The sequence below is a fragment of the Lynx rufus genome, unplaced genomic scaffold, assembly GCF_022079265.1.
Source record: "Lynx rufus isolate CCGP_SWC_20201006 ecotype Redwood Valley unplaced genomic scaffold, mLynRuf1.p SCAF_4, whole genome shotgun sequence".
Taxonomy (NCBI): Eukaryota; Metazoa; Chordata; class Mammalia; order Carnivora; family Felidae; genus Lynx; species Lynx rufus.
Window position 1 is genome coordinate 151,820,916 of NW_025814856.1, and position 15,614 is coordinate 151,836,529.

General features: G+C 40.0%; 1 protein-coding gene across 1 annotated transcript in view; it reads left to right on the forward strand.

Moving 5' to 3' along the window:
* NUP205 (nucleoporin 205) overlaps positions 1–8,348 on the forward strand; it is a 91,079-nt gene extending 82,731 nt beyond the window's left edge. Inside the window, exons 39-43 of the mRNA XM_047096188.1 lie at positions 2,878–3,044; positions 4,563–4,686; positions 5,174–5,302; positions 5,855–5,928; positions 8,006–8,348. Coding sequence (XP_046952144.1) covers positions 2,878–3,044; positions 4,563–4,686; positions 5,174–5,302; positions 5,855–5,928; positions 8,006–8,158 — 647 coding nt within the window. The 3' untranslated portion in view covers positions 8,159–8,348. The remainder of the gene's footprint in view (positions 1–2,877; positions 3,045–4,562; positions 4,687–5,173; positions 5,303–5,854; positions 5,929–8,005) is intronic.
* Positions 8,349–15,614: the final 7,266 nt, after the last annotated feature.

Genomic DNA, 15,614 nt, shown 5'->3' on the forward strand with positions numbered 1-15,614 from the left:
AGGTTTCTGAAAATCATTTTGTCACATTTTTATCTCCTTCAAGATCTTATTTTCCCTGGAAATTACTTAATCACTTAAAATACTTAATAGAATGATGTTATGAAAAATATATTAGTTTAACAATATATAACCGCTGTCTCATGTAACTGGTGCCAAGAACTGACTCTATTTGTGTAACTCTATTATAAAGTGACCAGGGGGGCCCTTTTCTTCTCCCTTGAATCAAACATTTTCATACAAACTTGACCTGATCATAACATTTTCAAGTGATGGACACCTGGGTGGCTCAGTTGGTTAAGCGTCTAACTTCGGCTCAGGTCATGATCTCACAGTTCGTGGGTTTGACCCCTGCATCAGGCTCTCTGCTGACAGCATGGAGCCTGCTTGGGATTCTGCCTCAATCTCTCTCCCTCTCCCTCCCCCTTCCCCTCCCTCCTGCCCTCTTTCCCCCCTAGCTTGTGCTCTCTCTCTCTCTCTCTCTCAAAAACAATAAACATTAAAAAATTTGTTTAAAATATTTTTAAATGAAATTGTAGTTTTGTCATTTATTCTCCAAAAACAATCATATGCTAATAATGTATCATTAGTAATTATTAAAATTTCATTTAGCTTCTTCTCACTTTGAGCACATCTTTCCCATACTGGATCATTCTTTGATCTTTAATACTTAATGATGAACTTTATGAAGGCTTATATATTGGTTTTTATTTTTCCTCAGACTTTTTAAAGATTTAATAAGCATATATACCTTGGCCAATTGTAGACACGGCGTGGGTAGGTATGTAGTAAGTTCAAGAACATTTAGTTGTAGAGAAGTAGCTTAACCTTAGCAGTTAAGAATATAGACCGATGATGAACTGCCTAGACTTGAATCCCAATTCTCTAAGTGACTATTCATATGACTTCAGAAAAATTATTTAACCCTCTTTGTGCCTCAGTTTCCTCATCTGTAAAATGGGAGTAATAACAAGCTTCTTTTTAGTGTAAGGATTAAATGTGTTAATATCTGTGAAATGCTTTAGAACAGTGTCTGGTCCTTAGCACTGCCTAAATGTTAGCTCTTACTATTTTCATTATTGCTGTTGTCATTGCTGTCTATCATTTAGTATATGTACTATTACTTGTGGTCCAGGGCCCTTTCCTATAGCGCTTCTACTCCCTGGACCTTGTGATCTTTCCTGCAGAATCTGCTTTCTGTAGTCAGCTCTTTTGTGAGCAGCCCCCATGAAGCTAAGTCTGGTAGCTTCTGCACACCTTAATACTTTCTAGACTTGAGCAGGTTAGCGTGTGAGAACTCCTGATATGTGCCAGAGTACTGTCAGCATTGGACCATTCTCTTTCTGGATGTGTTCCTGCCAGACTAGATAATGATACAGACGTTCCTGGGCACCAGAGTACCTAATTTCACCAGCAGAAGGCTCTGTATCGTAGAGACTGTCACATCTTCACTGAGGACTAGAAAGGGAAACCTGGCAACTGATGTGAGTCCAGAATGTCCTGGTTGGTGGCAACATCCGCTGACAAGGAACTGTTTCCTCGCTTCCGCTCTTCACGAAGACCTGTGAAATGTGACTTAGAAGCAAAGTTAAGGGAGACAGTGGAGAAGGAAGCCAGTGCGCATCTCCCTGCAGTATTCGTGGCAGTTAGAGCCACTGAACAAAGATTATCTCCAAATTGAACTCGAAATTACTAAGGTGCCTCTCAAGAAATCCCTCAATCAAAGGGGAAGTTGCTCCACTTGCGCCAGTCCTGCCAGCTCTTCCCTTTGCAGAAGACTTTCCCGACATCCCATTGTTCCTTTGTACCTTCATCAGAAGCTAGTCAGGTAAAAGGCAGATCATTTTGTTTTCTTACCCAAAAGGACTTACGGTGCTAAGAGAGTTGTTGAAGTTTAAATTTCATTATATTATTTGAATATCTCAGTTAGTGTTCTCCTTCTCTTGGGAAGAATGACTTTGAGCTGGGAATTCAGCAACCAGAAAGATGCAGACCAGAAGTGAATCCACATAACCAGAGCTGTAGGGTAAAGCAGGAATTATTCGCCTGGAGCCAGGAAACTCCAGACTTGTGTGTGAGGCTTGCGTCTGTGTGTTCATGGCGGGGGCGGGGGGAGAAGCTGGATGCAAAGGTTTATAACTAATGGTTCTGAAAGAGGTCTTCCCCCTGATAAAGGGAAAGTTCTGTCAGTGTCCCATCGGCCAGATTTCCTTATTCTCTTCAGGTCTTCAGCTTTATGCACATATCTGATCATAGTAGCTCCTAACCCCTCCTCTGAACTGTCAGAAGTATTTAAAAGTGGTTTTGGGTTGGGGCTCCTCGGTGGCTCAGTCAGTTAAACATCCAACTCTTGACTTTGGTTTAGGTCATGATCTCACAGTTCATGGGTTCAAGCCCCTCGTTGGGCTCTGCACTGACAGCGCGGAGCCTGCTTAGGATTCTCTCTCTCCCTCTCTCTCTCTATGCCCCTACCTCACTTGCTAACTCTCTCTCTCTCTCTCTCAAAATAAATTAATAACCATTGAAAATTTTTTTTAAAAAAAATAATTTTGGGTTGGTTTTAATAATAGGTTACATGCCCTTCAATTCCGGGCATATCCTGTTTAAAACAGGTGATTTGAGAGGCATCTGGGTGACTCATTCAGTTAAGTGTCCAAATCTTGATTTTGGCTGGGGTCATAATCCCATGATTTGTGGAATCAAGCCCTGCATCGGGTTCTACACCGAGAGCACAGAGTCTGCTTGGGATTCTCTCTCTCCGTCCCCTCCCCCCCCCCCCAATAAATAAATAACAATTAAAAAAAAACTAAAACAGGTCATTCGAGATTCATATCAAATTCTTATAAGTGGAACATCGTTTTTTATTATCAACTCTATTAGATACTCAAGCTCCAGTGATTCCATATTGGCGCCTGCCCGGTTTGGGCATTATTGTCTACCTGCTGAAACAGAGCGCTAATGACTTCTTCAGCTATTACGACAGTCATCGACGGAGTGTCAACAAACTTCAGAATGTAGAGCAACTTCCACCTGATGAGATAAAAGAGGTATGAACCTCATCATGAGCTGTGGAGATTTCTGAGAAGCCTTTGCTTTTCCTCACAAGGACCAGAATACTGGTGTCAGACTTGTGAGCAAAGACGATGTATGCAGGGAGACGAAAGGGCTTGAAGTGGTTCCTCTGTGTGGCTTTAAGAAGAGCCCCTCACCTTAGCACCACGCCTCATAAGCAGAGTAACACGTCACTGAAAAACAGTGAAGCTGCACTTGTTTAAGAACACCACCTGCCCTCCGGTAGAACGGCAGCTGGCCTTTGAAGGAGGGTTTTGGTAATTTATACTCTAAAATCTGTGCTGAGAAACTTGGTGTCTATTGCAGATGCTTATTCAGTAGAAGTGATCCCTTAAGATGCCTCTGTGCCTTCGGCATCTTCAGTATCTGTTGAGTGAATTTTTCAGACAAACGGGATGGCGGATCAGACTTGACTGCCTGCTCTCAATGAGCCAGAATCACTCGCTGACGTTTATTGCAGCTAAAGATGCTGAGTTGCCGGGCTTGCTCCCTCAGTAGCCAGACTGCACGGTATCTCTTGCCCAGTGCTGGAGCTTCTTGGTGTCCTTTGGCAGCCTCGGTGTTGAACCGATTTGCCATTCCTGGTTTGCACCAACTCCCCTGAAAACTCGGTGTCACTCTTCAGAGGAGTCAAGCCTGCCCCTTCTTGCCACTCTTCTGATGATCAGAGGGAACACTGAGTGTTTACCATGTGCCAGGCCCTGAGCTACAAGTTCTGGCTCAACACATGAGCCTTTTTTTCTCAGATGAGGAAATGGAGGCACTGGAAGTTTGAATAACTTACCCGAAGCCACCCAGCTAGCACGTACCGAGGCAGGAGTTATTGGTGGGGTTCAGGCGAGCCCTGGAACCGGGTGGCTTACAGCCGACAGCCCCTCCTCCTCCCATTGCAGCTCATGGTCCGTGCCGGTCCTCGCAGGGGGCCCGCAGCCTCCCAGTGAAGCGTGTGGCGCCCTCCCAGCCCGTCTGCCAAACCCAGCGCCTGGGTTGTAAATCGCATCTCTGTGCTTATGCCAAATAGAGGTGTGATGAAGGGAGTTTCTGGCCGATGAGCATATTTTTCTATCTGCTGTAGAAATCCACTCTACGTTTTCTTCAGAAGATACGTGACAGCTGTCAGAGAACTTCTCCATGGCAGTGTTAAACCTACTGCTTGAAAAACCTACTGTTTCATCTCGTTTTACCTTGATGGGAAGTTGAGGGTTGGTCGGCCCATCAGCAGATTGGAAATGTCTATTTCAAGGATGAGACCTTTTCCAGAAAGCAGCACGTGAATCTTCATTTGTGAATTTAATTGGTTTGGCTCGCTGTTTTTCTATAAAGTTACTAGCTTCCTAACTAGCTTAGATAATAGCTCTTGTCTGCAAGGACATTTAAACTTCTTCAAACGTTTTTCACAGTGCTTATCGCAAGTGACCCTCTGTATAGAATTCCTTGAAGTTTTGGTTACAGTTCACATCATCACTAATACTGTGTTTGTTTCTGGTTCTCAGTTGTGTCAGTCTGTGATGCCTGTTGGTGTTGAGAAAATCTCCACTGCCCAGAAATATGTCCTAGCAAGACGGCGTTTGGTGAAGTTGATCAACAATCGAGCCAAACTACTTTCCCTTTGTTCTTGTATCCTTAATGAAGTCACAGTGGGAACTGGAATGGTGACCTTTAAAAGATTCTTTAAATGTAGAGACTGTTTACTGATTCTCACATTTTTTGGGCATCAAAGCCATATGGAAAAGGACATAATTATTGTTGATTTTTTCCAGTAAATGCCCGATATATTTCCAAATTAAAATTTTTCCTTACCTTTTAGAGTAGCTAGTAATCCTGATAATGTGTACAGTCACTCTGTGTCTGGATAGGAAGCAAGGACACTGGAGACTGTGCTGGCATAGCACACGCGCCCCCCCTCCCCCCTCCCCCCTCCCCCCGGCCCCACCTCATTCCTCTCAACACGTCTTGCTGCTTTCTAGGGAAACAGACCCTTACCCCTGTCGGTTAGACTGAGGCAGTGCGTATGTCACTAAGTGGTACGGTCTCTCCTTTTTTCCCCTCCTCAGCAGCTGGTTTGATGAGATTGTTTTCCTTTAGTCCGAGCTCTCTTCTGTAGTTATCATAGAGACCTGCCTATTTATTCTTTGGCGCCATCTGGAGTACTACTTGTTACATTGCACGCCCACCGATTCTCAGGATTCCCTGTTTGCCTCCAGAACCTTATTTAAAAGCAGAAGACTACAAGGTAAACTTCATTCTGAAAACCTATAGATCTCAGTGCTTTGAAAACCTAGTTGCATTTTTATTTATTTTTTGTTTCCAGGTTACTAAGAGTGGGTTGGGCAATGGAGAGCTACTTAGTTATTAGACATGACTGTTTCTTGTGTTTTACTTCTATTCATGGGAAATTGTGTGGACAATGTGAACATCTTAAGACACTGCTCTTCAGCTTCTTGCAGTTAAGGGCTGGCCAGCTCCAGAGTCCCCTGCTCACAAATAATTTTCTAGAAGAATGGATGTGGGTCAGCCTGGGCAATGATCTTTATTAAGTGAGCCTGTTTGACCAGTGAGCTTGTATTCGATCCCTTAGTGGGAAAGAAACAGAAGGAAAGCTTGCAGACCCTGACCTAGACAAGTGAAATGCTTTCCAGGGGCTTCTAGTTACTGAAAGTTGAAATAGATTTCTCAGCCTTGACCCATGTTTTCTGTGGCGCTGTGGTTCATTGTCTTCAGATTCTTCCAGGGTATAGTAGACGCATCCTGGGAAAGCTGTTTTGACTGTGTCTTTTATCTCTAGATTCCTTCGCTTCAGAAACCAACCTGGATTTCAGAAGTGGTCTGACTGCAGTGAGCCAACATGACATAGACCAGGTAAGGTTCTAGTCTCATACCCTTGTTCTTTTCTGGAAGGACAAAGGAAGAGCCTAGTATGTTAATAAGTTTATGATTTTCAGGGCTATGTGCAAAGACCTGATTTTAATTCGTGCCTGGCCACCCAACAGCTCTGGGACTTTGAACAACCTGATTTTGAGCCTCCATTTCCTCAGTGAAGAAACGGAAATGATAATTCAGCCTCAAACAGTTTTGTCAGGATTAAATGAGGTTTCATATGTGGGGCTCCTAGGGGAGTAGTGCCTGGAAGGTGTAACATCGAGTTCAGTAAATTACTGAGCATGTGATCTGGAAAACTGCTAGTTTCTTTAGATTAACTTTGTCGACTTTAGGCACAAAGTGTCACTCAGCACTTAATTTTCCAGAAAATAATTTAAATGGAGAGATGGGGAGTAGCCATTACAAATTCCATTTAGGAGACCATAGTATTATACAGTAGTATGTACTTAGTAACCTCTTGGCCAGTAATGTTGGAATGAATGAAGAGCATTCCAAAAATAATTAAAATGAAAACTTAATATGAAACTAATAGGAAAGTCTTGGGAACAGAGTAGTTAGCAGGGTACATGAATTATAGCTGGATCTGTTCCTAGGCATCTGAATGTCCTTAGCCATGATTTTTTTTTTTAACTTTTTTTTTTTGATGTTTATTTATTTTTGAGAGAAAGAGAGACAGAGCGTGAGCTGGGGAGGGACAGAGACAGAGGGAGACACAGAATCTGAAGCAGGGTCCAGGCTCTGAGCTGTCAGCACAGAGCCCGACGCGGGGCTCGAACTCACAGACTGTGAGATCATGACCTGCTGAAGTTGGACACTTAACCGACTGAGCCACCCAGGCGCCCCCCTAGCCATGATTGGATAAAGCCTCTGTACTCTTCCCTAATCCCTCTTGGCCACTACCTTTCTTAAAGCTGAAGGTTAGGCTTTATCCAGGAAAGAGCATCCTCCAGACCATGCTTAGCCAGACATCATAAAGAGCATGCTCTCATCCCAGCCCGGACTACATCTGCCCCAGAGTGACTTCATAATAGCAATCCATGTTTTGGCTAGACTTGTTTAGGTAAGCTTTAATGTTCAGTTAGGTCATGGGCACAATTAGGCAAAGTATAGATCTACCAGAAGATGTTTGATAAATATGTGTTGAATTAATCACTATTTCTGTTTCATTAGACTGTGCTGTTTTAAAGTGAGAAGAAATGCAGGATTAATAAATAACCTTCTCACTCTGTTTTGATTTTACTGCAAAACTGAAGGCAGGTAGATTTTATCTAATTTTGCACTTAATATTAACATTTCACTATTATGCCAAAAAGATCCATTCGAAATCAAATGTGTATTCTAAAATACATGAATTCTAAAGTGTATACCAGGTTCTTGTCTTCTGTTTATATTGTTTGAAAGTGAAAGCATGGAAATGGTTTTTTCTTTCTTTTTTTTTTAATTGCAAAACCAAGTAAAAAGTAAAAGCTTCTTTCCAGTTTATCCTGTTTCTTTCCCCAGAGGCATCCACTCCTTTTTTTTTTTTTTTTTTTTAATTTTTTTTTTCAACATTTATTTATTTTTGGGACAGAGAGAGACAGAGCATGAACGGGGGAGGGGCAGAGAGAGAGGGAGACACAGAATCGGAAACAGGCTCCAGGCTCTGAGCCATCAGCCCAGAGCCCGACGCGGGGCTCGAACTCACGGACCGCGAGATCGTGACCTGGCTGAAGTCGGACGCTTAACCGACTGCGCCACCCAGGCGCCCCCAGAGGCGTCCACTCCTAACAACTTGTGTCACCAGTCAGGAAATATTTTACTGCAGTATGTCCATATGTCAACAACAGCATCATTTGTTGTTGTTATTTAAAATTTTAAACATTTATACAAGACAGGAAAGAGGGAAAAACAATATCATACCAATACATTGTAGCATAGAAGGAATGTTTAGTTAATTTGCTACATGAGAAAGGACCACATTACAAAATTTCAAAGATAGTTTAAATTGGAAGACATGAAACAAAAAATATTTGAGACTATAGTTTTAATAACAAAATATCATCTGTGTTAACTCTAGCTTCAGGCTGACGCCATCAACGCTTTTGGAGAATCACTACAAAAGAAACTTCTGGACATTGAAGGATTATACTCGAAAGTTCGATCTCGCTATAGTTTCATACAAGCTCTTGTCAGACGTATCCGAGGCCTGCTGAGGATATCAAGGAACTAAGAGCCCGTGCTTATACTCTTCTAGGGAAGAGAAGAATTGGGGAAAACTGTCCCCTTTTTATGGACTAGTTTGTTTCTAAGTTATGACCAAAAAATATTTTGCTATTTCTTTCTTTATATATGGACATCTTTTCTGTAAATTTCTTTGCCTGGTTCCAACCTCACTAGTAAAAAATAAATACTTTTTAAAAAAAGACACAAAACATATGGCTAGTCGTTTTTGAAATTTTACCTAGAAAATGATCAACGTTATTGGGAATCCACTTTCCACAGTGGTAGTTTTCCCCTAGGGGTATAATTCTGAATGTTCTCTTAAAGGCATAGTCTGGAAATTGCAGTTTTTTATCTCTTTGTTATCTGCATTGCATTTCTGTGATAATCAAGGTCACTCCATGGGGTAGAGTGGACCACAAACTATAGTTACGCTGTTTGATAGAATAGTGTACTCACTACTGTGAAGATATTATAGAAATGTCCCAAGAAAGGAAGTTATCTCTTTGCTAAAATTATTTTTTTTTCCTGCATGTTAGTGGCAGTATAATAATTTGGATTTGTCCAAATTATTTGATTGTGAAATTTCTCAAACTAATCACCTACTGATAATTTCTCATATAATTAATGTGATGCCTACGATTAGGGCAAAAGAATTTAGACCATCATCACTCTACTTCTTGCCCAATTGTGCTTATGTTCAAGTGACTACATCATCTCAAAGTCCATTTTTCCCTTTCTAGCCATAAATTAGTTCAGCCTAAAATAAAGGAGAGAAAGGGAAAAGTGTCTTGACTCATGAGTAGCAGAAAATTAATACTTAGTTCTATAGTGTTTCTTTTTTAAAAATATAAAATTTTTTTTATAATTTCTGTGGCTTTTTAGCATATTAAAATTTTTTAAATGTTTACTTATGTTTTTCTCCTTAACAGTTTGAAAGTATATTGTAGACATAGTGACACTTTATCCGTAATATTTCAGCAACTAATAACAAGGATATTTCCTTCCAAATCATAATACCATTATCGCACTTAAGACATTTGCTAATAAAATACAATAAAATTTTCAAATATTAAGGCAATATTCAAATTTCAATTGCCCCCAAAATGTACTTCTAGAACTTTAATTTTTTTTATCCAGAATTAAATCAAGAATCACACATTACATTTAGTTATCTCTTTAGTTTCCTTGATTCTGAAATGTTTCCCCTCCTTTTTGGGGGGAGATGGTGATTAATGTGACACTTGTTAGCTGTTTTGAAAAGGGTCCCAAAGTTACTTTTGTTTTTGTTTTTAAATTAAGTTTAGGTTAAACATTTTTGGCAAGAATACTACAATTCTGAGGGTGATACTATGCCTTCATATATCAGGAGGTTCCTATCAGTTTGTCCCATTATTTTAAGTTTGCGCACTTAATTAAGGTAGTGTTTGACACACCGGCATTGTAAAGGTTATCTTTCTTCCCTTGTAATGAATAATCTGTGGGTTGATACTTTGAGACTGAATTTATGTTTCCAAAAACTATCAGCCATTGCTTTTTAAGAAATGCTTATTTTTAACGTGTATTTATTTTTGAGAGACAGGGCACGAGTTGGGGAGGGGCAGAGAGAGAGGGAGACACAGAATCCAAAGCAGGCTCCAGGCTCTGAGCTGTCAGCACAGAGCCCGACGCGGGGCTCGAACTCACAAACTGCAGATCATGATTGGAGCCAAAGTCAGACACTTAACCAACTGAGCCACCCAGGTGCCCTTAAAAATGCTTATTTTTGAGAGAGAGAGAGCAGGGGAGGGGCAGAGAGAGACAGGGACAGAGGATCCAAAGCAGGTTCTGTGCTGACAGCAGAGAGCCCCATGAGGGGCTTGAACTCACAAACTGTGAGATCATGACCTAAGCCGAAGTTGGACACTTAAGCCAACTGAGCCGCCCAGGTGCCCCCCTGCCACTGCTTTTATCATTAACTAAGGTTTAAAAAATTATGTATGGTTTTGATCATACAAATAATATCAATATTATAAACATGCAGACACCCACTCTATCCTCATGTTACATGATCAAACCTTAAAATTAACCCTATTTCCTCAAGAATTTGTTTTTATTTTTTTTATTAAAGATTTTTTAATGTTGATTTTTGAGAAAGAAAGTATGAGCAGGGAAGGGGCAGAAAGAGAGGGAGACACAGAATCTGAAGCAGGCTCCAGGCTCTGAGCGGTCAGCACACAGCCCAACATGGGGCTTGAACTCACGGACTGCGAGATCATGACCTGAGCTGAAGTCAGATGCTTAAATGACTGAGCCACCCAGGCACGCCAAGAATGTTTTTTTTTTTCTTTTAAAGAAATATACTATGGTAGATACAGTTGGGGCTCCTGTGAACTTCCTGTTCCCAATTCCCCTACTTCCCTTCCAGAGATAACCATTGTCATGAAGTTATTGTTGAATTTGCCATTCATGTTTTATGCTTCTACTACATATGTGTGTATCCATAGACATTAACAAGTATTGTTTTACAGGGTTGTGTTTTTTTTTAATTCTTATTTTAATTCCTGTTAACAGAATGTTGTATTAGTTTCAGGTGTACAACATAGTGATTCAGGAATTCATACATCACCCGATGCTCATCACAAGTGCAGTCCTTAATCCCCATCACTTATTTAACCCATCCCTTGTTTTATAGGTTGTTAATCTTGATATGTGGGTTGTCCTACTAATGGATCAATTTGTAGTTTGCTTTTTTTTGGTTCAGCATTGTTTTTAATAATTGCTCATACTCATTTATTATAAATCTTGAATGGTAGTTATCGATTTTACAGATACCCAAATTTATGCAGTCTGTTGTTGGTGGACTGGCATACATTTAAATTCCCGGTATTATTTGTGTTTGTATTTGCTATTACGAGCTGTGCTGCAATGATTATCATACATGTCTCCTTGGATGAGACATGCGCTATGTAAGAAGGCCTCTCTGGATCACATAATTATGAGTGGAAATCTTGAGACAGAGGTTAAGAGTTCTAAATTTCACTAGACGTTGCTGTATTTTTCTTAGTGGTTGCTCCAATTTACTCCTACCCATGGGGTGAGAGTTCCTGTTTTTTCATACCATTAAGCACAGTTCCAATTGTCATACTTTTTTTTTCCTAACGACTTATTTTTTTACAGCAGTTTTAAGTTTCCAATAAAACAGAGAAAGAATCGGAGACTTCCCATATACCCGCTGTCCCCACACATGCATAGCCTCCCCCACCCTATCAGCCTCACTCACCAGAATATATGTTTTTACCAGGGATGATCCTACATTGATGCATCGTAATCACTCAGAGCCCATGGTTTTTACCTTCCAGTTCACTCTTGGTGTGTATCCATCACTCTAATGTATAGAGGAAAATCCTTATCTGCACTGCCTGTTCATTTTTCCATTCCCTCCTACCCACCACCCTCATAACCTTTGTAACCAATTACTTTTTTTAATTTTTTTAATGTTTATTTTTGAGGTGGGGAGGGGCAGAGAGAGAGAGAGAGAGAGGGAGACACAGAATCTGAAACGGTCTCCAGACTCCGGGGTTTGAACTTACAAACCGCAAGATCATGACCTGACCCAAAGTCAGACACTTAACCGACTGAGCCACCCAGGCGCCTCGACCAGTTACCTTTTTATTGTTCCCATAGGTTTGCCTTTTTTCAGAATTTAATATACTTGGAATCACAGAGTATGTAGGCTTTTCAGAATAGCTTCTTTCACTTAGTACCATGCATTTAAGCTCCCTCCAAATCTTTTCATGGTTTAATAACTTTTTACTTTTTAAGCACTGAATTATATTACATTGTCTGGATGTACCATAGTTTTTTAATCCACTCACTTCCTGAAGGGCATCTTGGTTGTTTTCCAAGTTTTGGCAATTATGAATAAATCTCGCTTTTATAAACATCCTTGTATGGGTTATGGTGTGGACAGAAGTTTTCAACTCCTTTGAGCAAATACGAAGGAGCACGATTGCTGGGTCATATGGTAAAGATAGTTTAGTTTTATAAGATACTGCTGAGCTGTCTTCCAAAATGGTGGTACCATTTTGCATTCCCCCCGGCCATATTTGACACTTCTTGTTCTGAATCCTCACCGGGGCTTGTCAGTGTTCTGGATTTTGGCTATTCTAATTGGTACCTCTTGTTTAATTTACATTTCCTTGATGACATACAATGTGGAGCATCTTTTCATGTTTATTTGCCATCTGTATATCTTCTTTGGTGAGGTGTCTGTCAAGGCCTTTGGCCCATTTTTAAAGTCAGATTGTTTTCCCATTGTTGAATTTTAAGGGTTCTTTGGATATTTTGGATACATGTTCTTCATCAGACATGTCTTCTGCAAGTATTTTCTCCCAGTCTGTGGCTCTTCTTCTAACTCTTTTAATATTCTTTGGGAGAGCAGAAGTTTTAATTTTAAATCATTGAGCTTATCAATCATTTATTTCATGCACCATGCCTTTGGAGTATCTAAAAAGATCTCGTTATACTCAAGGTCACCTAGATTTTCTTCCCATGTTTCGTCCAGAAGTTTTATAGTTCTCCGTTTTATGTTTAGGTCTGTGGTCCATTCCGAGTTCATTTTTGTGAAGGATATAAGGTCTGTGTCTAGATTTATTACTATAATAATATTAATATAATATATGTTTATATATAATATTACTATATTATTATTACTTGCATGTGGTTTATTATTATTATTATTTGCATGTTGAGGAGTCTAACTTTACACTGTGGTATTGCCTTTGCTCTTTTATCAAAGACCACTTGACTATATTTATGGGGGTCTGTTTCTAGGCTATTTTATTCCATTGGTCTGTCTGTTCTTTTGCCAATACCACATTGTCTTTTTTATAATTTATTTTTTTTTTTTAATTTTTTTTCAACGTTTATTTATTTTTGGGACAGAGAGAGACAGAGCATGAACGGGGGAGGGGCAGAGAGAGAGGGAGACACAGAATCGGAAACAGGCTCCAGGCTCTGAGCCATCAGCCCAGAGCCCGACGCGGGGCTCGAACTCACGGACCGCGAGATCGTGACCTGGCTGAAGTCGGACGCTTGACTGACTGCGCCACCCAGGCGCCCCAATACCACATTGTCTTAATTACTGCAGTCTTCCAGTAAGCTGAGTAGTGTTTGTCCTCCAACTTTGTTCTCCTTCAATACTGTGTTAGTTACTCTGGGTTTTTTGCCTCTCCAGATAAACTTTAGTCAGTTTGTTGATATCCATGAAATATCTTGCTGGGATTTTGATTAGAATTACATTTAATCTATAGTTGAAGTTCGGAAACACTAATTTCTTGACAATGTTATTGAATCTTTTGTGAACATGGCGTGTATCCATTTATTTATTTGACTTTTTTATCAAAATGTTGTGGGTTTCCTCATAGGGATCTATATTGTACATATTTTGATCAGTGTCTAAGTGTTTCATTTTGGGTGGTATTAGTGTAAGTAGTATTGTGTTTTTAATTTCAAATTCCACCTATTCATTGTTGGTATATAGGAAAGCAATTGATTTTTGTGTATTAACTTTGTATCCTGCAACCTTGCTAAAATCACTTGGTTCCATGAGTTTTCTTGTTGATTCTTTTAGGTTTTCGACCTAGGTGATCATGTATTGAAAAATTTTTGCCAATCCTGTGGATGTAAAATGGCATCCCCACTTGCAAACTTTGTGTATTGTTTACCTTTTTTTTCCTCTCTGTTTATAAGCTTTATTTTTTGTTGGGTTGTGGATGTTTTTTTTCTTTTTATGTGTAGGTGGTAAATATAAATTTAGAGGGCTTTAGTGTATTCAGTTTTGGGTTTGCAGATATTTTCTCCCAATCTATTTGGTTACCCTTTGAATTTTTTTTATGGTGTAGAAGCTTACATTTTAATGTAATCTATCTTTTCCTTGAGGATGTGTGTGCATGTACTCTTTATGTTTTATTTTAAATTTGGCCAAAACTATTATAAAACTTGAGGGTCATAAATCTACTTTTCAGTATTGTCTTTTGACAGTTTAAAAATGTTGCCTCCTCTGGGGCACCTGGGTGGTTCAGTCGGTTGAGCATCCAACTTTGGCTCAGGTCATGATCTCACGGTTCCTGAGTTCAAGACCTGCATCTGGCTCCCACTTCAGATGCTCCGTCCACCTCTCTCTCTCTGCCCCTCCCCCACTTGTGGTTTCTCTCTCAAACATAAAAATAAAACCTTAAAAAAAATGTTGCCTCCTCATTAGGTCATTAATCCCTCTGGCACTGATTGTTGAGAATGGCATGATCTCTGTTTCCAATCTCTTGCTACAGTGAATATTTTTGAGCATACACAATTTAACCCAATTGCTGAGACAGAAGGTTTGCTCACTTAAACTTAAGATAGTTGTTTTTTTTTTAATTTTTTTTTTCAACGTTTATTTATTTTTGGGACAGAGAGAGACAGAGCATGAACGGGGGAGGGGCAGAGAGAGAGGGAGACACAGCATCGGAAACAGGCTCCAGGCTCCGAGCCATCAGCCCAGAGCCTGACGCGGGGCTCGAACTCACGGACCGCGAGATCGTGACCTGGCTGAAGTCGGACGCTTAACCGACTGCGCCACCCAGGCGCCCCTAAACTTAAGATAGTTTTGACCAAATTACCCTCCAATGAAGTTTTAACAGTTTGTATCCCCATCAGTACTGAATCACTATGCCTGTTTCCCTACTCTTTCCAATGAGATGTGTTACCAAGCTTTTTGATTTTTGCCAATCTGGAGAAAAATGATACCTCATTATGGTAGTAATTTACATTTTTCTTAGTGTGAATGCCACTGAGTATCTTTCCATATGTTTGAGCTATTTGTATTTCCTTTTCTGTGAGCTGTTCATATCCTTTGAACACATTTTATTGGGTTGTTGGTCTCATTGATTTGTAGGAACTCTTCATACAAAGGAAATTAGTCATTTCTCACTTGTTTTATCTTTTTTTTTTTCCATACAGGAATTTTTAATTTTTATATGGTTGATTTTATCAGTCTTGTGTTATGGCTTCTGAATTTTGTTTCATGAACCTTCCAATTTGGAAATTATAAAACAATTTCTATTTTTGTTTTGTTTTGCTTTGTTTTGTTTTTGATCTGTAACTTTATGGAGAAAAGCAGAAATGGAGAGAAAATGCTTCTTAATTCCTGATCGCTTTCCTGTTCCTCATCATTGTCCACTGTATCTCTATCATACACTCCATAGGGTTAAAACTAGTATGTTTTGTTATAGTTTGGAACAAGAGTTCTGCTTAATAGACAAGGGTGAGTTCTGAAGGTTGAGAGCAAAGAGAAAAGGTGGTCATCCTTTGTAAGCACGTGTTAAGGGAGGTTGTTGAGGGTTTCAAAGACCAGGAGCGCGAGGTGGCTCATAATATGATAGGGCAAGCTCTGTGTGGAGACAGGATGGGGAGAGGTCTCCTAGAGCTCACTGGCCTCACCAGTT